The sequence below is a fragment of the Marmota marmota genome, unplaced genomic scaffold, assembly GCF_001458135.2.
Source record: "Marmota marmota marmota unplaced genomic scaffold, marMar, whole genome shotgun sequence".
Classification (NCBI taxonomy): domain Eukaryota; kingdom Metazoa; phylum Chordata; class Mammalia; order Rodentia; family Sciuridae; genus Marmota; species Marmota marmota.
In genome coordinates this window covers 845,197-869,031 of record NW_026000136.1, presented here as the reverse complement: position 1 = coordinate 869,031, position 23,835 = coordinate 845,197, and the positions used below count along the sequence as shown (strand labels likewise).

At 41.5% G+C, this 23,835-nt stretch overlaps 1 protein-coding gene across 2 annotated transcripts; it reads right to left on the bottom strand.

Moving 5' to 3' along the window:
- Positions 1 to 1,675: 1,675 nt before the first annotated feature.
- Positions 1,676 to 23,643, bottom strand: Znf394 (zinc finger protein 394). Of its 2 annotated transcripts, none has more exons than XM_015501958.2 (4): positions 22,991 to 23,642; positions 18,513 to 18,639; positions 12,623 to 13,663; positions 1,676 to 2,449 (listed from the first exon to the last, which is right to left on the bottom strand). In XM_015501958.2, exons 1-4 carry the CDS (start codon positions 23,489 to 23,491, stop codon positions 2,382 to 2,384), a joined length of 1,737 nt encoding a protein of 578 aa, XP_015357444.2. In that variant the 5' UTR covers positions 23,492 to 23,642; the 3' UTR covers positions 1,676 to 2,381. The 2 variants fall into 2 exon arrangements, with proteins under 2 accessions (XP_015357444.2, XP_048641162.1); XM_048785205.1 differs by lacking the exon at positions 1,676 to 2,449 and adding an exon at positions 10,956 to 12,509 and having other exon boundaries at positions 22,991 to 23,643.
- Between the last annotated feature and the right edge of the window lie 192 nt (positions 23,644 to 23,835).

The following is a 23,835-nucleotide window of genomic DNA, read 5'->3' as shown; positions in this document are numbered from 1 at the left end:
GGAGGACTTAACTCTACCTGATTATAAAAATTAGTATATAGTTATGATAATTAAGAGTGCAGTATTAGTTCAGTCTAAATAAATAATCAATGAAACAGGACACAATCCTGAAATAGACCCACACATTTATGTGGTTAATTGATTTTTAACAAAGGTATAAAAACATCAGAAGGTGCTTAAAAATGAATTTTTTCCTCTATTTCATACTAACTTATAGGCAAAATTAATTAGAGATGGATGAGTCTTAAATGTAAAAAGTGAACTATAAAGCACCAAAGCATCTAGAAGAAAAATTGATTTCAGCCTTGTAAGCAGAATGCTAAATGAGTCCACTTGAACGTCTGTCCTACAAAAGAGAGAATAAATTTGTGGTGTTTTTAGCTGCTAAATTTGTGATAATTTGTTATGGCAACAATAGAAAACACATACATGAATCATAGTGAAAAATTAGAATTATTATTGTCTACATTAGTAGGAATTGAATGGGAAGGGACACTGAGGTGTTTTCTGGAATGAGGAAAATATATCTTGATATGAGTGTGAGTTATATGGATGTATCCTCCTGTTGAGAGCTATCAAATAGGGTGCAGTGGCCCACACCTGTAATCCCAGCAATTTAAGAGGTTAAGGCAGGAAGACTGTGAGTTTGCAGCCAGCCTCAGCAACTTAGCAAGAGCCTGTCTTAAACCAAAAATTGTGGATATTAGTTTTTGTAAATGCTACCTTATCAAAACCCATATAAATTAATGCTGAACTATCTTTAATACACTTTTTCTTTTTTGGTCCCAGGGATTGAACGCAGGGGTGCTTAATCACTGAGCCACATCCCCAGCCTTTAAAAAATTTTATTTAGAGACAGGGTCTTGCTGAGTTGCTTAGGGCCTTGCTAAATTGCTGAGGCTGGCTTTGTACTTGTGATCTTCCTGCCTCAGTATCCCCAACCGCTAGGATTATAGGCAACAATAATTTGTTATGGCAACAATAAAAAACTCATTAATGATTACAGGCGTGCATCATTAAGAGTGATTCGGTTAACAACTTGGAAACTTATGTGAACATTAAGTACATTAGTTAGAATAAGATCAGAGAAGAAAAACCACTAAGGAATTTATAACTGGAAACTAGATAAGCAATATAAATCTGTTGACATTGCTTTGGTGCTAGGCCTTAAGTCAGCTAGGCTGACAGTTGATAAGAGAAGATGGATGTGGAGTGGAGAAGAACAAGGACAAAGTGAATCTCGCATCTATCTCTTGCTAGACCCACATTGTATTCTCACCACTTCCAAATTCCTACATTGATGACACAGGTAACCTAAAAAAATGAACGCCATGCTTCGCTATAAAGCTGCAAATGAACCTGACTCAGGATTCAGAAAAGTTTAAGGAGATCCTATAAGATCTAGAGGAGCTGGATTTCAGCTTCTACCTAAATTTGGTGAAAGCTGAAGCCGCTGCTCACTGGGCTGCAGCCCGAAGTCAACAAGTAGCCCCGGATAATGACGTGCCTGAACTTCAACAGCTATGATCTTACACTCAACTTCTTTTATTTTTTTCTTAAACCCAACTTCTAAGCTCAAATATGCTTGATGCTCGATGTCTCATGCAAATTTATGTGGCCAATCCTAAAATTTAGCAGTTTGGCAATTCTGAAAAATGAAGTTTTCGGCCAGGCGTGGTTTGCACCCTTTATTCTTGTAATCCCAGGTACTCCAAAGGCTGAGGCAGGAGGATCCCAAGTTCGAGCCAGTCTCAGAAATTTAGCGAGACCCTCGGTAACTTAGGAAGATTCTGTTTCCAGAATAAAAAGAACTAGGGATTCAGCTCCGTCGTAAAACGTCCCTGGGTTCCCCAGACCAAAAAGATACCCAGCAGCACGTAGGACCCAGCCACCCTGCGGGATCAAAGAAGCCGAAAACCCGCTGCGGGACGCCGGTGAGAGTCAGATGAAGTGGGGCGGGGCCTTGCGGTCACATGACAGAATTGGGGCTTCTTCTGCTGTTGATTGGTCCTGGCAAACGCAAGGCCGCCGCGCTCCTGTCCCGACCAGCGAGCTGCAAACCGCAGTCCTAGAATGGACGCTGGTAGGGACTCGGAGCCCGGCCCGTGCGCGTGGGTGGGCGAAAGCGCCCAGGACGTTCCTGAGGCCGGGTCAGGGGACCTTTTTCTCTGGTGGGGCTCGCCAAGGGAGGGGACTCCTGGTCGAGCCTGGGAACCCGAAGAGACGGAGCCCAGGTTTCATGGCCGTAGCAGGTGGTCCCAGTGCACCGCGCGGAGGACTTCCTGGAGAAGGCGGCGGGGTGGAATGTCGGAGGAGCGGAGGTTTGAAAGAAACTAGTGTGAGGAGAGCTATGGGTGCCGCTGAGCGAAGACCCCCGGCCATCAGGGAAAGCTCCAGGGCGTTTGCGCAGGGTCTCTGAGGTCTGTGGCGCTAGCTTTCAGCAGCTTTCCTGCAGAAAAGGAGGAACAAAATCCGATGAATGACTGCTTCTTGCACACAGTGGTTTTCTTATGGGGAAAAGCGAAACGCGATTTTAAATCCAAGGTGCTCACATCATGATGCAGTAGCATTTTAGAGTCTGCCCAAAGTTAACACCAGCTCAAAGTACATTGTGCACACAAAGGAACAGTATGCGGTTGCAGCTTCTGAAGCATCAACGAGCAGGTGCAGTGATCTTGTTGTTAAGTGGCTGTTACAAACTTGCACCGCTTAGGGCAGGTAGAGACGTGCGTAAGCCTACCCTCTGAAGTTGATTGGCCTTTTCATGCGGACAAGAAAAGCGGGTTTTGTTCATGTAGTGCTAGCATCTTGGGGAAATCAGGGTGATTCTAAGTTTTGGTTCCGTGGTGTTTGGGTGGTTGGCCGAGGATTGTACGCAAACCGTGCGTCTATTTGATTTTTCTTGAGCACCGTCTTCACAGTAGCTATTCAACAAATGCAGTTTAGATGATGCAAGGGAGGAGGCCTCTGTCCCAGTCTTGGAGCCACAGATCAGGACAGTTTTTGAAATGACTTTGTTTAAGGGGATGGGGAAAGGGCGAGGGTTTGTGTGGGGGTCTTCCAAAAACGCTTTTAGGGTACGTGGGCTGTATGAGCGGCTTGAAGATGAATTTATATCGTCACCTGTGGTGAGCAGGCTAGTCTGTTATTTCTGTTGTGTAGTCCTCAGTTCCTTCTAGCAAATCACTACACTAGCGGGAATGTGGGTATCCCCAATATCGCCATGGTTGGCTTCCCCTTCCCCAATTTCTGATGTTTTTCCAGTTTCGCTTGAAATTGACTTTAAGTAACAAAGTGATAATCATGGATGCCAACTCACCCAGCACAAGGGGGAATTTTATTGACCAATTCATTTTCTTTCTCTTTTTCTTTTGTGATAAGGATAGAAAGTTTTTTCCCCCCTCACTAAATTTATTTTAGCATTTGTATGCTGGCACAGGTGGTTTTAGTGGCTAGAGTTGGCAGTGGGAACGTGGTTGGCAATACATAACTACATGTAGAAAAACAAATACAAATATGATGTTACCAGATGTGATCTTACTGCCTAAAGAGCTAGATGGCTAGATTTGGTGAAGAGTCCACTGATGGTTCAAGTGACTAAAGAAAAAAAAATGATAAAACCTATTTCTTATCTAAGTGTATTTATTTGATGAAAGTAACATTAAGTTTACTGAGGAATTCTGAAAACAGAAAAAAAAACCACAAAAAATTAGAATTATCTGTATCCCTGAGAGTAACAATACTGAATTATGATTCAATATTGAGCAAACAATATTGAATACTATAATAGCCTCGTTGTTTATATGCAGCCTGGACTCTTCAATGATCTCCTGAAATTGTTTGTGTGATGTGGAAGTAAATAAATATCACTCAAATGAGAGGAAGCAATGGCTCTTTATTCAGAGCTTCCTCCAACAAGGAAGTCAACCACTAGCACTGAGGTGGGCAGAGCCCCAAAGACAGCAGAGGAAAGCTTTATAGTGGGGGAAAAAAAAGAATGCTCAAATAGCCTTGTTTGGGTTTTTTATCTTGGGGATGCTGGTTTAATCTCTGGGGGATTAATAAAGAAATAATACCAAAATAAATAAATACACACACATACATACACACACACACAGCAAACATTTTCCTAGGTTAGTAAGGGAACACATGGATTTTTAATATCTGCCTAATACTTAGGAATTCATTGTATTAACATGCTATACTTTATTTATATTCAGTCTCTCTATTAAACACAGTTAATTTGCAGTTTTACACTGCTGGAGCACTATGTCAAACATCTCTGGTATGTTCATCTTTTCCCTAATATTTCTTTAGGGTGTATTTCTTTTCTTTCTTTCTTTTTAGAGAGAGAGAGAGAGAGAGAGAGAATTTTTTAATATTTATTTTTTAGTTTTCGGTGGACACAACATTTTTTATTTTTATGTGGTGCTGAGGATCGAACCCAGTGCCCTGCGCATGCCAGGCAAGTGCGTTACCGCTTGAGTCACATCCCCAGCCCCCCCTTAGGGTGTATTTCTAAGAGTGAATTATTGCTATCTAAGGGCATGAATGTTGTTCAGGCTTTCAATAAAGATTGCCAGTCTTCACAAAGATTGCATCAATTTATGTTCTCATTAGCACTTTTAATTATTATTATTATTTCTGCTTGTCATTGTGGACTCAGAGGGGCAAGACTGAGCCCTGGGACATCTCTCTGCAGTTTATTAACAGCCACCTCCCATTTACTTCTCCATGAGTAGGATTTTGGTTTCCCAAACCTGAGGTGATCTGTCAGCTGGAAAACTGGGACGAGCCATGGATCTGGGATCTGCAGAGTGCTGGGATCAGGAAAGCTTCTAGTGGTGCTTGCCCAGGTGGGTGAGGAGGATGCCGAGGCAAGAGAAGTAGTGAAGAGAAAGGGAAGGCATGCTAAAGAGCTGCTTCTGTGTGCCAAATGTGCAGCATATATTATACCCACTTCCTCATTGCTACTGCCCTGGGAAGGTGGTAGGATGATCATCACCCGCCTCTTCCAGATAAAGAAATGGGAAAGAGAAGATGTCTCTCACATAGTGAGAAGGTTCACAGTTGAGATTTGAATTCCAAGTCTGAGAAGCTCATCCTCTTTCTGCTGCAATATGGAATGGCTTCTCTGAAACAGCTGCCTGGTGTTTGCTAAATGGCAGCTCTCATGCTCCTCCCAGAGACCTTCATCCCACCCCTCTGATCCATTCCCCATACCGTTTCCTGCTCTCTTGCTGTAGTATTGTTTTCCTATTCCCTCAGTATTTCTTGATACATCTCCTCTTTCTGCTTCTGCCCTCTGCTTCAAGCTTTCTCACTCTCAACATTGTTGCCATTTTTAGCTGGTCAGTTCTTTGTGGAAGGCTGCTTGTTAAGCAGTGTCCCTGGTCTCTATCCACTGCATGCTAATTATAGCACCTACCCCTTTTGTGACAACCAAAGAGGCTCCAGATGGAGTTCCATCCAGAAGTATTAAAAGCATGCCTATCTAGAATATAAGGTGCTGCCTCTCAAAACTACATTTATGAGACACTACTGAGTACCCATAACGTTGCTTTCTGTCATCTTGATGGACTTTTTTTTCTTTTTGATGGTACCGGAGATTGAACCCAGGGCTTTGTGCATGCAAGGCAAGCATTTTATCAGCTGAGCTATAGCCCCAGTTCATGATGGACTTTTTTGTTCACACATTCTTTGGCATATACTTATGTGGTTTTAGTGGGTCTGCTGATACCAAGAGCTCTTTCTAACAGCAGAGTCCTATGGAATTTAGAATTTTGTCCTCTTGGGTAGAATGACGTAAACAAATGAGCACTTCTCAGCATCATTTGCTTGTCTATTATCCCAAACAGTTGGCTGCTTTTCCTTCTGTCTCTTCAGTGGTAGAAAACATCATTTGTCTTTCCTTGTATTTGGCTAGGTCCTGGAGCCAGTTACAAGATGAAAAAGCCAACTACACAGCAAAAAATTTCTGAAGATTTAGAGTCGTATGAGCCATCACTGGTAATGCAGGAAATAACCAAGAAATTTTCAGAAAAGTTATATAGATGTAATGAAGTTGTGGACAGTAGCAAGCTTGTACTCCCCAGTAGTAGCAATGGATATTAAGACTTTCTTGAAAACCTGGATCTTATTCAACATCAGAATGCTCGAACATGGAAGAAACAGGGCAGATGTGGGAAACTCAACCCAAGGTCATTATTTTTGAGGTATGAGCATATTCTTAAAAGAGCAAAGCCTTATGAATGATGTGGAAAAAACATTAGGCATCAGGCAAATTTTGATAAACAGCAAAGAATTCACTTTTTAGAGAATCCCTTTGAATGTTCCATATGTGGGCAAACCTTCAAACAACGGTCAACTCTTATTGACCATAAACAAAGTCACCTGCAAAAAAACCCACGTAACTTGTCATGACTTGGAAAGTGTTTCCGTCAGCTTGCATATCTTGTTGAACACATGAGGATTCATACCAAAGAAAAACCCTATAAATGTGGAGAATGTGAAAAAACTTTTAGCTAGAATTCAATCCTTATTCGGCATCAGTTAATCCATAGTGGAGAAAAGCCACATAAAAGCCTTGAATGTGGAAAAGCCTTTGGTCGGTTTTCCACCCTTAGGAGCCATCAACAGATTCATAGTAAACAAAACTCTGTAAGTGTAGTGAATGTGGATCTCCTTCAGCACCAGAGAATCCATACCAAGGAGGCATTCTTTGAATGTACAGAATGTGGAAAAACTTTTAGTTTCAAGACAAATCTTAATCAACATGAGATCATTCACACTGGAAAGAGACCTTATAGATGTGACATGTGTGGTAAATCTTTCATTTGGCGAATAAGTTTTATTAAGCATCAGGGTACACACAAAGGACAGGGATGTACATGATGGTATCAGAAGAGCTGTCATTTAAAGACCAGAACTTATCATCTACTGCAAGTATATATAACAAGTTTCATGAAAAGTAATAAACAGAACTGAAGTGGTTTTCCTATGTGTACCTTATTTTCCTGCTGTAGCCATGATTTACAGCCAGGCATAGTGGTGCATGCCTATAATCCCAGCAGCTAGGGAGTCTGAGGCTGGAGAATTGCAGGTTTAAAGCCAGCCATGGCAACATAGCAAGGCCCTAAGAAACTTAGTGAGGNAGCACCACATACAAACAAAGATGTGTCCGCCGAAAACTAAAAAATAAATATTAAAAAAAATCACTATTAAAAAAATAAAAGTATTAAAAAAATGACACCATAAAAAATTAGCATGTTACTAGATTCTACTGAATTTTTTTTTTTTTGGTACTATTAATTGAAGCCAGGGTGCTTAACCACTCAGCCACATCCTCATCTCTTTTTATATTTTATTTAGAGATAGGGTCTTCCTGAGTTGCTTAAGGCCTCACTAAGTTGCTGAGGCTGTCTTTGAACTACCAATCCTCCTACATCAGCCTCCTGAGCTGCTGGGGTTACAGGCGTGTGCCACTGCACCAGGCTCAGTCTATTGAGTTCTAAGTTGGTGTTTGTAGCAGATGCTTTTGGTGTCCCATCCCTGCCCTTCTGGATTCACCCCTTCTGTGTGCTTCATATGACACTGCAGTGTCTGCATCTTCTTGCTTGGAGGGCATAATGCATCCTGCATGCAACCCTCAACTAGTCACTGATGGAAATGTAAATCAGGCTCATCCTCTTCCCTTGGGTGGAATATCACTGGAGGATTTGTTTCAAGTTTCCCCATGGAAGTACACTCAGCTACTCCTGTGTAGCTGCCTTATTATCTGCTGTCCCCTTTCCATCTTGTACTGCCTTCACCAGTTTTAACACCTCCTCCACAAGTAATTTGCTATACTCAAAATTTGTTGTTTCCACATTTGCTCCCAGCACATTCTGACAAGATAAATAGGTTGCTGACTGTAGAGTTCTCCCTAGAGCTCAGCCATAAGAGAAATCCTTTTGAAATTTTTAATTTTATATCCTATTATTTTGATATCCTAAACAGACCTAGGTCTATATTAAAAATTGTTGCTGTTTAGATCCTCTTATAGTACACAATCTTTAGTTTTTGCTTGATTTTATTTTCTTCTACCAATTCCATAACTTCTTTTTTTAAATATTTATTTTTTAGCTTTAGGTGGACACAATATCTTTATTTTACATTTATGTGGTGCTGAGGATTGAACCCAGTGCCTCGTGCATGCTAGGCGAGCACTCTACCACTGAGCCACAACCCCAGCCCCCCATAACTTCTTATTTAGCATATAAAATAAAAAATTTTAAAAAGTTCTAGTGAGAATGAGCATTAAAAATATACCACTCTGGAATATTTAACTATTTAAGCGAATGGCTTTTGAAACCAGCAGATGCAAGAAGATCACTCTCATCTTTATGTTGTTTTTTAAAAAGAGATTAAATTCCTATATAGAAGCTGTCCTTTCTGTACATCTTGTCATCAAGATGGAAAGTCAAGACTGAGAATTCTGTGCAGCTCTTACTAAAATAACTATATGTAACCACTCCCCCCATATCTTATTTGCCTCTTGACAATTTAGTACTCTAATTGAGTATAAAAGTAACTGCTTCTTTAGGTCATTTACTTATGAAAGTTCTTGTACTATGTAAAATTTGTAGTAAATGAATTTGTATCCTGTTAATCTGTCACTACTTCTTGGGCCCAGCAGGGACCCTAAGAGGATGCAGGTGGAATTTTGCTACACTTTCACAAGCAAGTGGCACCCCATATTCTTGGGAACTCTTACTTCTTTGTGGGAGGAAAATTATGACTGTATATTTGGCTCAAAAATACCTAACCAGTATATTTATGCTGGCCAGCATGAACAGCAAGAGGAAAGATTTGCCACATTGTACATCCCTAAGCAGAATAGTTGAGATGTCAGAAGGAGGAGGTAGTAAGCCAATGAGGAGTAAACAAGCTCCCTTTGTCACCACCTTGGGAGATGGGGGCCTAATGAAAGCATTCCCAAGCCTGAGCACACAGCAGGCTGGTCCAAGCTGCTAAGTCCATTCTGATCAGGTGCACGAGCCACCAACTTTAAGCAGAGAGGTATAACACAGGATCCTGGGAAAACATGAGACAGGCTTAGTGCCAGCTCTGTCACAAGGATATGCAGAGCAGCACTGTTCCGTATGCTAGCCATTAGCCATACGAGGCTGTTTAGTCATTAAAATTAAATAAAACTAAAACTAGACTTCTTAATAGCCACATTTTAAGGACAGCACAGATACAGACTATTCCTGCTGCAGAAAGGTTTACTTGATAGCAGTGGCAGAGAGGACCCAAGGACTTCTTGTGGGCAAACAGTAGGAAAATGGGAGCTTTTTAGTGCCATTTCTTACAATTAAGTTACATGGACCTTTGTAAATGGTCCCTATAAAATTAGAACATTTAGCAGAATTCCCTGGACACAGGAGGGAGGGATAAGGATGGTCGGAAGCCTTGCTGAACTAACTTGCTTGGGAGAAGAGAATTCCATCTCAAGAGGGCTTAGAGTGGGGTTAGCCTTACCACCCCACCACCCGCCGCCCCAAGAAGCTAGACAGATGCCAACTAAAAGTTCAGGTTGGCAGCAGTGTGTGGTAATAGCTGTGATTATAGTCACTTAGGAGGATCACAAGTTTGAGGTCAGCCTGGGCAACTCAGTGAGACTCTGTCTCAATAAAAAAAAAAGGGGGGGGCTGGGTGGCTTAGGTCACTTGTAGAGCATCCCTGGGTTCAATCCCCAGAACTGAAGGTGGGTGTAGGGGAAGAGTTCCAATTGGCGATGGGAATGACAGTATATGTTTGTGTTTTTTTTACCATTTGTCAATATGACTAGAGCTCAAAACTAGCTCCCTGAGAACAGGGAAGAAATGGTCAAACTGTGGCATTCTTGTTTGGGTATTGAGCTGAACCCACTGTCCTCCAGGCCTGGAGAGACTGGGCAACTGTCAGCTCAGTCAGTGAAGGTGTCTAACCCTGGGCAAAGAAGCCTGGCATCCATGATGGACCATTCCACTGAATAGAAAGGCATGTTTTCTTGAAAAGACCAGTGAAGCGTTTTTTTTTGTTTGTTTTGTGTGTGTGTGTGTGTGTGTGTGTTTGCGATATTTGTCTTAAACAGTTAAAAATAAAGATAAAATTTGGTAGATGCTTTCATTTCATCAGACTTTTTATATATTAGGGTTGACTAAAATATCCCATGTTGTCACCTGGTCTTGACTAGTACTCAGCTCGCACCATGTCAATTACCAGGTGAGCTTTGGCCATACCCATAATGGCCAAGGCCTTGCTCCCTACCATTCTCAAATATAGCTTTCTTCTCAAAGTTGGCTTCTCCACTCGCCAGTGCTTCTCAGCTGGAGGAAATAAAGGGGGAATGACAAGGCAGGCAATTATGAGACAAAAATACTTGGTGGTACACGCCTGTAATTCCAGCAGCTTGGGGAGCTGAGGCAGGAGGATGGAAAGTTCAAAAACAGACTCAGCAACTTATTGAGGCTCTAAGCAACTTAGTGAGATCCTGTCTCAAAATAAAAAATATGAAAAAGGCTGGGGATGTGGCTCAGTGGCTAAGTGCCCCTGGGTTCAATCACTGGTACCAAAACAAACATACACAAAACCCCAAAATACTAAGAGAAAATCAAACATAAATTTTACAGTATAAATAGGTGACTTCCAGGAAAGATGTAAACTTTTGGGCAAGTCATTGATCTATTTTCAGTAAGGTATGCACTTTGCATATCAACAATAAAAACTGAGAAATGCCTGAACTATTTAATAAAATTTCAATTGTTATATTCCCTAATTGGAAAATAACATAGCCATTAAACATAAAGATTATGAAAACCTGAAGACAAGATCCTTAAGAAAAAATGTTAAGGATATAAATGCACTATGGTTTTTATCATCCAAAATACACAGAAAAAAAATCACAGGCAAATACCATCAAATGCCAATAATAGGTTGATCATGTGGAATTGTCCTTTATTATTTTCCCAAAAACCCAGTAAGGTGCTTATATTCTTAAATATATTTAAGAGTCAAGGTTCTCAAAGAATTTGAAAAAAAATTGATGCAGTATTTGTTTTGAGTACACAGAGCTAGAAAGATGATTAGATACATTTGTATAAGCTGGGCAAATGCTCTAGTACTGATCTACATTTCCAGGCCTTTTTAAGACAGGGTCTTGATATGTTGCTAGGATGGCCTTGAACTTGTCATCCTCCTGCTTCAGCCTCTTGAGTGGCTGTGATTTCAGGTGTGTGCCACCATGCCTAGCTATTACCTTTCTCTCACCAAATACTTGTGTGCCTCAAGTTGAACCTAACAGGTATGTTAAAGCCAACCCAATGTCCTTCCTCCATCTGGATACAGGGGTAAAAAAAGTGCTGGGAAGTGAAGGAGCAATCAAGTTTGAAAACTTGCAGCTCATATTCTCTGTCACGGTGGGGGTGCATGCGCTCACTGATCCTCTGCTGCTACTCCTGGGGTCCACAGCCCACCACTGCAGAGGATCCAGCTGGAGTAAAGGGCAGAGTAAGTCAATTATGGGATGGAGGACACATACTCAGCTATAGATATAACCTTGCACTGACTGGGCAAGCCTTGAGACCTCCTGAGTTCTCAAGTGTTGATGTGAACCTACCTTTCTCTCTTCCTTTGTAAATGGGATGAAGTAGGTTCTTCTTTTTTTTTTCTTTTTAACTGTTGATTGATACTTGTTTGTTTGTTTATTTACTTGCAGTGCTGAAAACTGAACCCAGTGCCTCACACATGCTAGGCAAATGCTCTACCAGTGAGGTACAGCCCCAGCCCAAGGTAAGTTCTTAATTCCTTGGAGGGGTGCTTGGAAATTGATGGAGAAATGCAGAGTATTACATAATGCCAATGAATACTGCTATTAACAAAATAAGCAGCTCTGTCCTCAGGGCCCTCTCTTTTTGAAGACCCCAAGGAAAACCACAGGAGCACTTCTTTATGTTCCACACTATAAGAAGCCTCCTCAGGAAAAATGCTTTAGGCTTTTTGGTATTACAAGAGCCCATACATGTACAGTTCAGTGATGGTTTACTGATAACCTTTTTCAGAAACCAAAAATTATCAAATAATGAACCCTATTCAATAAACTGTTAAAAGGATACTGTGCCAGAAGTGTGTGTGTTTGTAATGATTTTTTTTCTTGTTTTAAAAGAAATCAAGACTCCTAGAATGGGAAAGAAAGAGGGCTATACACAATCTTAAAATGTAAAAACTAGTGTCTCATGTATGTGTTGAAATTTACCAAGTATTTTTAGAATTATGAAGTAGTTGAAATTCTTTCACTATCTAAAGAGCAAGACAATTCCAAGGGCCCAAATTCTTAGGGAAGTAGAGAAGTAATTGAAACGGGAAAGATTTTGTCAAAAAGTACAAATCTTTTGGAGGGTTTATATTCATTCCTCCTTCACAGAAGTTCTCCATCATAAGTATTTCTTGAGACTCAAGCTGGACTGAATGTACCCTGTGTGGGATGCCTGCAGAAACAGGATTCATGAATGACTGAATGCTCCAAATGCCAAAGAATATAGTTTCTGGACACGAAAATAAATCCAAGTGAGCAAAACATTTCAAAGTGATGGGACTTTACCTTGATGGATCCTTTGGTGTCGGACAAGGTGTGTACTTTGTCTAAAGCTTTCCCCACATTCAACACATTTATAAGGTTTTTCTCCAGTATGAGTTCTCTGGTGTTTAATGAGGGTTGCACTCTGACTGAAGCTTTTCCCACAGTCAGAACATCCATAAGGTTTCTCCCCAGTGTGGATTCTCTGATGTTTAAAGAGGTCTGAGCGCTGTTTGAAGCTCTTCTCACACTCTTCACATTTATAGGGTCTCTCCCCTTTATGTAGTCTCTGATGTCTAAAAAGGTTAGAAACATGGCAGGTCTCCCCACATTCCTCACATTTACAAAACTTCTCTCCATCATGGGTTCTCTGATGCTGATTGAGATGCGAGCTCTGTCTGAAGTGTTCCCCGCACTTCAAGCATGTATATGGCTTCTCGCCTGTGTGTGTCCTCTGGTGTTTAATCAGGGCAGCACTCTGTCTGAAGCTTTTCTCACATTCTTGGCATTCATAGGGTTTCTCACCTGTGTGAATCCTCTGGTGTTTCAGGAGGTCTGAGCGCTGTTTGAACCTCTTCTCGCAGCGATCACATTTATAAGGTCTTTCTTCATGGAGCCATCTCTGGGTCTCACTGTCAACAGAGTTGTGAGGTTTCGCTATGTGATGTTTCACCTGATCAAAACTTTCTTTGCACTTGTTCCCTTGTTCCTCACCATCAACTGGCCTCAGTGATGTCTGGATGTGCTGACCAAGGACAAAGCTGGAACTTTTAGCACTATTCCCAAATTCATTATTTTTGGAGACTCTCTCTTCTGTGGAACCACTGCTGTTGAGATCTGAGATGCTAGTTCTTGATCTGAGTCCTTGTTCTTCAGAATTTTTGAGTTTCAATGACACAGGGTCTCTCGGGTGCTTTTCTACTCTGTCCTTACACATATTGTAACACTTAGAAAACAGGGAGGCCTTCCCCTGAGAAACTTCTTGTAGCCACACCTGTGGCTCTGCTTCTTCTAAAATTTCTTCTTTTGGAATCAACTCTTTGTTCTCAGCTTTAGTTTCCAAACCTGAAACATTAAAGTACAAACTGCTACCATTCATTTCATCTCTGTGCAATATAGCAAAACAAGCAAGTACTAGCAAAAAAGCAACCCCAGCCCCCTTTTAAGTATTTTCCATTAAATTCCTTAGGTGAAGTTATTTAGTTAACCTGTCTGATATGCTCATATTTGCCAGTGCAAACCCCATATCTTTCCTTTTATACTCATGCCTTTGTCAACCAACCCAGCTCTTCTTCCCTAGCCCCACTCCACTGCAGTGATATGTCATTATTTGTGAAAGGTACATTTGGAAGGGCTGACAAGAAAGGATTGAATCTGAAGTACTGGGGGCAGGGGTGGGGCAACAAAAATAAATTCAGAAAAGGAAAAGTTGATATAAAAATAAATAGATAAAAGACATATAATGTTTCTCACAATTCAAAGACATGAGCTTCTATATTATTTTTTAAAATATTTATTTTTTAGTTGTAGTTGGACACAACACCTTTATTTCACTTATTTATTTTTTATGTGGTGCTGAGGATAGAACCCAGGGTCTCACATGTGCAAGGCAAGTGCTCTACCACCCAGCCCCAACCCAAGCCCCAGAGCTTCTGTTATAAGGGCCCACCAACTACTCAGAACAATGAATTAAAAAAATACATCTCGGGCTGGGGTTGTAGCTCAGTGGTACAGCGCTTGCCTAGCATGTGTGAGGCACTGGATTCGATCCTCAGCACTACATAAAAATAAATAAAATAAAGGTATTGTGTCCATCTACAACTAAAAATATTTTAAAAAATACATCTCACACTGAGGCATACAAAGGAAAACACCTAAATGTCTCCACCCAAGACAGATCACACACTGTGCTGTGTTCTTTTATATGCTTGTCAGGTGTGGCCACAAGAGAAGACTGAGGAGAGGCTCTAGGAAACAGTTTATTATACTCACAGTCCTAAGGACAGGAGGCACACCAAGCCATGTAAGCCACATAGGAAGGCAGCAGTGGCAGAGGCAGAAGAGATAGGAGTAAGGGAGAACCTAAGCCATGACTTATTGGACAAGAAAGGTAAGAAAGGCAGGGTGAACTGGCGAGGGCTGGCTGTTCTGAATAATTTAGCAGGGCTCCAAGCCATAAAGGTGATCCTTTATTGCCTGGTACCAGACTCTGGGATGACTGAGGCATTGGAATACTGCTGTCTAGGCTGTGTGGACCAGACGGAGGGGGATCTGGGTTGGAGTTCGGGGTTGGTTAATTTGCACAGCAAAGGCATGCTCCTGGCTGAATTCTTTGCTGTCTTTCAGAATGGCTAGCCCTTGGCAATCTCTTTCTCAGTCAGAAAGATTTTAAGATGTCAAAATGTCATAATATACAAAAAGATGAAAAACATGAAGAAAATACACATCAAAGATAAAATAGTATAATGGCATCAGAATTTCTCAAAAGCAACATGACAAACTAGATAGAAAATTAACTGTCTTCAAAATTATTTCTAACCTGAAATACCTAGCCATATATCTACCTGAGATGGGTAGTTTACAAAAAGCAAAGACTCATTTAACTCAAAGTTCTTAAGGGTGGGAACTGAAGAGTATTGTGCAGGCATCCAGCAAGGCCCTTCTTACTGCATCATTACATGGCAGAGGGATCACATGGCGAGACAGCAAGCATGTTGTCAGCTCAGGTCTCTCTTCCCCTGCTTATAAAGCCACCAGTCCCACCAATGGGGGCCCCACCCTCTTGACTTTTATCTATTCCTAATCACCTCCCAAAGGTCCCAATTCAAAATACTACCAGGCTGAGTTTGTGGATTAAATTTCCAACTGTAATATTTGGGAAACATGTTCAACCAAAGCATCACACTCTGATCCAAATGTGTGAGAGAGATAAAGATATCTGCAGACATGCCAAGTTTCCAAAGATTTAGTTCCTAAGTATATGTTCTCTGGCAGATGTTCTCTACCAAATCAAGGGGATATACCAAGGAAGAAAATATTACAGAATCCAGTAAAGAGAAAAGGAATTTCCAGGAAAATGATGAAGGGAATCCTAGGACAAAAGCTGTGTAACAGGCCTGGGAAAGAAGCATTCTGTTCATACCAGAGCAGAGGAAGCTTTGAGGAGGATCTCTGCAAGGGGAAAAATAAAACTGGGAGCACATCCATGACCTAATGATCAATAGAAAACTAGGCAAATGCGGGGCTGTGATTGTGGCTCAGTGATAGAGCGCTCACTTAGCATGTGCGAGGCCCTGGGTTTGATCCTCAGCACCATATAAAAATAAATAAATAAAATAAAGATATTGTGTCCAACAACAACTAAACAATAAATATTAAAAAAAAAAAAGATGGGCTAGGGATGTGGCTCAAGTGGTTTCGCGCTCACCTGGCATGCACGGGGCGCTGGGTTCGATCCTCAGCACCACATAAAATAAAATAAAGATGTTGTGTCCACCAAAAACTGAAAAATAAATATTAAAAAATTCTCTCTCTTTCTCTCTTCTCTCTCTCTATAAAAAAAAATTAAAAAAAAAGAAAACTAGGAAATGCAAAATGAGGCATTATTAACTCCAGGGAAACAAAAAGTTGCAACAGAAAAGACACATAGGTGAATATAGATAATACTGAAGTATGGTATACTAATTTAACTATAATTATAAACTATAAAAGGCTAATTTAACTGTAGAGAATTATGGACCACTAAATATACATATGCAGGGGGAACAAAATTCTTCATTTTCCCCAGTAGGCAGCCAAGAGACAATAATCGAAATTGGTGGGAGGGGGGGTTAGTAGTACAAGCATCTTATTTAGAAATATAAAAATAAATAGCTGAGTGGCTAGCTGAAAGATTTTTTTTTTTTTAATTTTTGCAAGACTGGGGATTGGATGCAGGGCCTTGGGCATGTTAGGCAAGTACTCTACCATCAATGTACACCCTCAGCAATAGTTAAAAGATTTGAAAATAGTTGCCTATGAGAAGCTAAAATTTGGATTCAGAAGGGTCTGATATTTATCTAAAAGACTCAATAAACATAAAGCACAGAATAAAACATTGAAAGATTTCCCTATATTAAAATTTTAAAATTCTATATAATAAAAGATGCCACAGTAAAAAGACAAGCCACCTTATATAGCCAAGATGACAAAGGATTAGTATAAAAAAATATCAGGCACAATGGTACATGCCTGTAATCCCAGCAGCTCAGGAGGCTGAGGCAGAAGGCCCACACATTTAAAAAGCCAGCCTTAGAAACTTTTTTAGTATATGTGCTGCCGAAGCGAGCAGCCTTAGAAACTTAGCAAGACACTGTCTCAAGGAAAAAAAAATACGGGGTGGGGTGGGGCGGTGGTGTGTGTGTGTTGTGGGGAGGGGCTGGGGATGTTGCGCAGTGGTTAAGCAAGCACCTCTGGGTTCAATCCCTGATACCCAAAACAACAAAAAACAAAAACAAAGGCTGAGAGATCAGCAGTATCAGCAGTGTGGGAAGAGAGGGCTTGATAGGCAAAGTGCAGCATTAAACAAGGCAGTCAGGATCAGGCTTCATTGAAAAGGAGTTATTTAAGCAAATTCCTGAAGCTGAGTCAGCGTGTGCTTTACTGAAAATCCAGAGGAGGGACATTCAAGGCAATGAAGTCAATTGGTGCAATCATTACACAGACCAGGAGGCAGGATGTCTGGTACATTCAAGTTCAGCCAGGCAGTGTGGTCAGAGCAGAGTGGATTGCAGACAGTGGGGAGACCAAAAGATGGGTGCTAGAGGAGGAAGGTTCCCAGCATCAAAGGACAATCAATGGCTCTCACCCTCATGAAATGAAAGCCACTGTAGGTCCTGAGTGACATGACCCAACATCTGAAAAGGAACAATCAGGCTGCTGTGTGAAGATGTCATGCCACCAGCCAATTTCACCAAATGTTGACAAGAATGCAGAGAATGAAAAATTCTCATAAGTGGCTTATAGGCATATAAATTGGTGATAAGCTCTGTGGACAGCAAGAGGGGCATACATCTTTGCATACTGTATATTCTCTTTGGAATCACCCATATATGAATACAGGGATGTAACAAGAATGTTCAGTGTCACATTGTAATGGTGAAAAACTAGACACCTAAATGCCCATTGGCAGAATGGAAGGTTAATTTTGGAGTTTTCACACAGCAAATAAGGTGTTAAAAGAAAGCTTAATTATATCTGATCTGTGACTGCATGTATATAAAGAATATAAAACATGTGTGGAAAGGATAAATACCACAATCAGGATATTGGTTACCTCTGGAGAAAGAGCATGGGGAATAGCTTCAAGGAGGGTACATGAGGCTTCACTTTAGCTATGACTTCTTATTTCTTGGGGGAATAGAAAACAAAATCAATATGGCCAAATATTAAGATTTGATAAGCCTGGGTGGTAAATAAACAGTTGCTCATTATCTTTTTATATTTTCTCTAAGTGTAAAGTATTAAAAATAACTAAAATAAAAAGCTGAATCAAGCCGGGAATGGTGGCACACGCCAGTAATCCCAGTGGTTCGGGAAGCTGAGGCAGGAAAATATCAAGTTCAAAGCCAGCCTCAGCAAAAGCAAGGCACTAAGCAACTCAGTGAGACCCTGTCTCTAAATAAAATACAAAAATAGGGCTGGGGATGTGGCTCAGTTGTCGAGTATCCCTGAATTCAATCCCCGGTACCCACCACCCCAAAAAGCTGAATCTGTCTCTTAGCAACAGAGAATAGAAAAGTCCTGCTTGGGTCACAGAAGAAACTCTAAAGCTCTTGGCTCACATCTGTACATGGTAGAATGGCTCGGGAAATGCAGTGAACTGAGCCCTTCACAAATTACATACATTATAAATCAGCAGAGTAATAGCACTCACTAGGCAGGACTGTGCTCCCATTATCCTTCTGTACATTCTCCCTGCAGAAGTCCCTTTGAGCTGTGTCCAGCTGCTCCCACTCCTCCCAGGGTAGAGACACGGCCACATCCTTGAGTGTCACCAATCCCTGGAACAACATGAGATTCCTATTCAATACCTGCTGTCCCTGGGAAGCACTGTCACTAGTCTGAATATGAGGTGAAACTCCAGAGAGTACTGAGAAGAGGAAGCACTGAGAACCAACCATAGCTATTCAGTTTGGGCCAATGAGTCTTGTACTGAGCGGGGAGATTTGAAGGGATTGACATTGTCTTGTAATCCTAAAAAGCTTTTCTGTGTACTGCCTACACTAATTTGGGGTAGGCAGGAGCAAATACTTAATGCATGTTATATCATTGTGGTTTATCAAAACGGAAACTTGATATAGATGAGAAATATATAACCAGAAAGTTTCACATTCCAGTGCTGACACTCTGAGATGCTGTTTCCTTATGAGCAAAAGACACACCTCAGCCAGAGGGTGCTAAGTCCTTTCAGTTCTCTGCCCTTGGCTACTTTATAATAAGATAATTATGCAACAAGACACTCTTTTGAGATGGCTTATTAAATGTAAGCTGACTACTTCTGTGGGTGAATGCCACAATATATAGAAAGGGAAGATCCTAAAAGTGGTGAGGGAGATGTTTTTCCAGTTCTAGTGTGGGTCATAAATTAACTCCAAGGCTCTTCCACTCACTGTACTGTGTGTATGTACATATATGTCGACCCATGCCTATGTGTATTTACAGGTTAAGTATCCTGTATCTGAAATGCTTGGGAGCAAAAATGTGAGAGTTTAGAGTTCAGATTTTAGAATATTTGCATAAATTTTACTGGCTGAGCAGTCCTAATCTAAAAATTCAAAATCTGAAACTTTTTCTTTTCTTTTTTTTTTTTGGTGCCAGTAATTGAACCCAGGGTGTTTAACCACTGAGCCACATCTCTAGCCGTTTTTACTTTTTGTTTTGAGGCAGAGTCTTGCTAAGTTGCTTAGGGCCTTGCTAAATTGCTGAGGTTGGCTTTGAACTTGGGATCCTCCTGCCTCAGCCTCCTGAGTCACTGGGATTACAGGTGTGTGCCACTGCACCTGGCTAAAATCTAAAAATTCTTGAGTTTCAAGCTCCTACAACAAATAAGTATTGCAACAAATGTCAATAGTGCTGAAGTTAAGAAACTCTGCCTGTTATCATGCTAAAATATGAAATGGCCATCTTTTTTCTTTTTTTGTCTATAGTCTCCAAATTATATTTCAAAACCAGTAATGGAGTACCTTTCAGAATATTAGTACTATTTTTTCTAGTATTCTTCTGAAGAGTCTACCACACAGTTGTATTTTAACATCTGAAAAACCAAAAATAATTAGGATTGTAAATAAGATGTACATAAGTATATAGCTGTGGACCAGGAATCAAAGGCAGGAGACACTGTTAAATAAACCTGTAGAGAACGGTGACTTGGATCATGGTCTCTGACTGCCTTGTGGCTGTGGATGCACTTGTACTGGGAATTTTCTGTGCAAACATGCAGGTCAAGATTGCCCAGTTGTTATGGCAACATCCTGCCTGAGGAAGCTCTGTGTAAAGGCACAGAACTATATCAGTCTTGACCCTGATCTCAGACACCAGCTGCCAGGGATAAATAATTCTGGACATAATAAGATAACCACAATGCCTTGTAAGTGCCATGACTTTCAGGCTTTGCAGAAACTTTCCCATAAATCATCTTTTTTTGTGTGTGTACTGGGGATTGAACTGAGGGGCACTTGACCACTGAACCACATCTCCAGCTCTATTTTTTGTATTTTATTTAGAGACAGGATTTCACTGAGTTGCTTAGCACCTTGCCGTTGCTGAGGCTGGCTTTGAACTTGTGATCCTCCAGAGCCACTGAGATTAAGGGTGTGTGCCACCACACCCAGCTCATAAATAACCTTTTGATGATAAAACCTACATAATAAACATGCTGTACTAGCTCTGGGTCACTGTTCCTCCAGCAGAGGATGGTGTCCCACCTGGTCCCAGCTTGCTTTCTATAAGTGTTATTGTGTTTTTCTTAACACTCAACTGGTCCTTGCCAGTTTCTAAGGTTTGGCCGTGCAGGTTGTGGCATGAACCCCCCTCACATTTTAAGCAGATAGATATGGTTACGGAATCTGGATCTCCTCTTTCCCAGATGGACACTTTTCCTATTTTACACAGTTGTTTGACCCTAAATGTCTGTGCCTCATATTTATCTCTGAAATGAGAGAGGATGACACCGCCATGGTATTTTTTAGCTACTAGATTTTATTTGTCTTCAATTGCTGCAAAAGGCCATATGCTAGGGGCTGGAGTTGTAGCTCAGTGGTAGAGCACTTGCCTGGCACGTGTGAGGCACTGGGTTTGATCCTCAGTACCACACAAAAATAAATAAAGATATGGTGTCCATCTATACAACTAAAAAGTATTTTTTTTTTAAAAAGGCCATATGCTAAAACCAAATATTAATGACTTTTGGCTACTACTTTCATTCTTGTGGATAATTACAAACAAAATAAAACCTAATAGCAAGCTGCCATGACACAGATGATCACTTATTTTCAGAGTGGGCAGTGTTTAAAAACTACCTAAGAGATATAGATGGAAACTTCAGAGAATGCTTTGCAAACACAGTACTGGAAATCTTAAGATTCTAAGGATTGGGAAACCCAGTACTGTGTAATAAAGTCAATCTCCTGCTGATTTCAGTGACATTCATTTCTTCCTACCTTTAAAGCTAAAGCTGGAGGGCTGAGGTTGTGGCTCTGTGGTAAAGCGGTTGGCTAGCATGTATGAGGCACTGGATTCTATCCCAAGCACCTCATTAAAAAAAAAAAAAAAAAAAACTAAACTAAGCTAGATAAACAAAATAAAGGTATTTTGTCCATCTACAACTAATAATATTGAATTAAAAAACCCCAAAGCTGGAGTGTTCTGGTTTGTTGTTCAATGGTGTCAATACTCATACAACAAAATACCCTTTTTCATTTTTTGCTTTTAGTGGAAAAGAAATATGGAGTAATGTGCAGAAGAATGTAAGGTCATTCATAAAAGACTGACATAGAGCAATGAACAAAGATCTGCTAATGTATGACACCTTATCACAAAAATATTTGATTCTAGGGCCGGGGTTGCAGCTCAGTGGTAGAGCACTTGCCTTGCATGCATGAGGCATCCTCAGCACCACATAAAAAAAATAAATAAAGATATTGTGTACATCTACAACTGAAAAAATATTTTAAAAAATTTGATTCTCAACTGCTCCATTTTTCTTTCTTTCTTTCTTTCTTTTTTGGTACTGGGAATTGAACCCAAGGGAGCTTTACCACTGAGGTACAGTCCGCAGTCCTTTTTATTTTTAGACAGGGTCTCTCTAAATTGCCAAGAGAGCCTGGAATTTACGATTCTCCTGCCTCAGCCTCCAGAATCACTGGAATCACAGGCAAGTGATATTGTGCCAGGCTGCGGTATGTCTGTGATGACTAGAACTAGTTAGCTTTGGCTTTATTCCTGCAGCAGCAAAATGGAATTCAATGGCAAGTACCATAAAGGTACAGAATTAGGTCCAGTGAATCCCTTAATGCAACAAGGCTTATTTTAAGTCCAACAGTAGCCAAGGACTGTGGCACCCTATAATCCCAGCTACTCAAAGGGAGGTTGAGGCAGGAGGATTGCTCAAGTTTGAGACAACACAGCAAGGTCCTAAGCAACTTATGAGACTAAAGTGAAAAAAACAAAAAGGGCTAGGGATAAACTTAGTGGTAAAGAATCTCTGGGTTCAATCAGCTACCCCCCCCCCCCAAATCCAACAGTAATCCACAAATCATTATTACATCAAATATACTTTCGCTAAAAACCCACCAGTGGGCTGGGGTGTAGCTCAGTGGTAGAACATTTGGCTGGCATGTGTGAGGCATGGGTTTGATCATCAGCACTATAAATAAATAAATAAATAAATAAATAAACGTTACTGTGTTCATCTACAACTAAAAAAAAAAAAAAAATTTAAAAAAGCCCACCACTGCTGCAGCTTCCGACTCCCCAACTGATATCAAGTAATGTCTGCAAATTGAAAAATAAAAAAGTACAACCAACTTCACTGTGGGAGGCGGGGATAACTAAGCTGTTAAAAAGCAAAACGGGATGTTCACATTAAAGATGCTGAGAAATTGCTGTTCTAAGTTGTTTAAGGACATAAGCCCGCTTTCCATCCTGACATCATTCTTTTCCAGTCCAGTAAAAGAAGAGGGTGTCTTGCAATAGATAACCAGTAATTTGCTTGATGCTAAGTCCTTACTAGGCCCTGCTTGCTATGGAAATAAAACAAAGTTCACACAAAATGTAACAAGGGAGAAAGAATGTCGGCCACTCGGAGCATCCCTCACACTCCCACCATCCAGAACAGGCCTTTCCCCTTCTCACCGGGAGTGAGGTCCCGCCCAGCGCTCTCTGGAGAGCCCGCGCCACAGCCGCAGCCTCTTCCCCACTCTCTGGGCAGTGGTCCCGCACCCAGGCCTGGAGTTCGTGGGGTAGGATGGTCAGGAACTGCTCCAGCACCAGCAGTTCCAGGATCTGCTCCTTCGAGCGCATCTCAGGCCTAAGCCACCGACGACAGAGTTCCCTGAGCCGACTCAGCGCCTCTTCGGGTCCATCCACCTCCTGGTAACGCAACTGCCTAAACTGCTGTCGAAAAGTTTCGGGGTCCTGCCAGGCCCCGGGCGGGTCGGACTCCCGACCTCCGAGGGAGTCTTCCTCCACCTTCACTATGAAAAGCCCCTCAGGTAGGGGCTGCGCGGCGACCCTGGATCTCGCGGCCATCCGCGCCTTTGGGCAGACAAGCTCGAACCCATCTTTTTCCGGCACTTGCTGACTTTCCCAGAGTCTTGCCTTCAGATGAGAAGACAGCAAACCCAAGGAACTCATGGGCCCTCCTCAAAGCGAGGGCTCACGGCAATCGTGTCCCACACACCCGACTCCACGCAGTCCGCTGTCCACTAGGCACTCGCCTAGCACCGGGGATACCCCGGCACCCCCTAGGTCCTTTGATAGGAAAAAAAAAAAAAAAAACCAGCCTACGCAGGAAGTGCGTCACCGATCCCTGCGGTGCCCGCTCCAGCATTTCCGGGGCCTCTCCAGGCGGCCCGGAGGACTGAGATGCATCTCGGTGGTTTACCATCCTTCTCACTCCCGCCATCCCGAGGCGGCGACTCCTGTGCTGATTTCTGCATCTGGAGAAAATAACCGGTTTAGGAGCAGTTGATAGGGCA

What these genes read in the sequence shown, in the direction of transcription:
- Znf394 (XM_048785205.1), bottom strand. Translation starts at nt 23,491, where the DNA reads ATGAGTTCCTTGGGTTTGCTGTCTTCTCATCTGAAGGCAAGACTCTGG. An exon ending in TGGGCGGGACCTCACTCCCG is followed by an intron (nt 18,640 to 22,990) that starts GTGAGAAGGGGA and finishes ATGTTGTTCCAG; the next exon opens with GGATTGGTGACACTCAAGGA. An exon ending in ACACCAAAGGATCCATCAAG is followed by an intron (nt 12,510 to 12,622) that starts GTAAAGTCCCAT and finishes CTGTTTCTGCAG; the next exon opens with GCATCCCACACAGGGTACAT.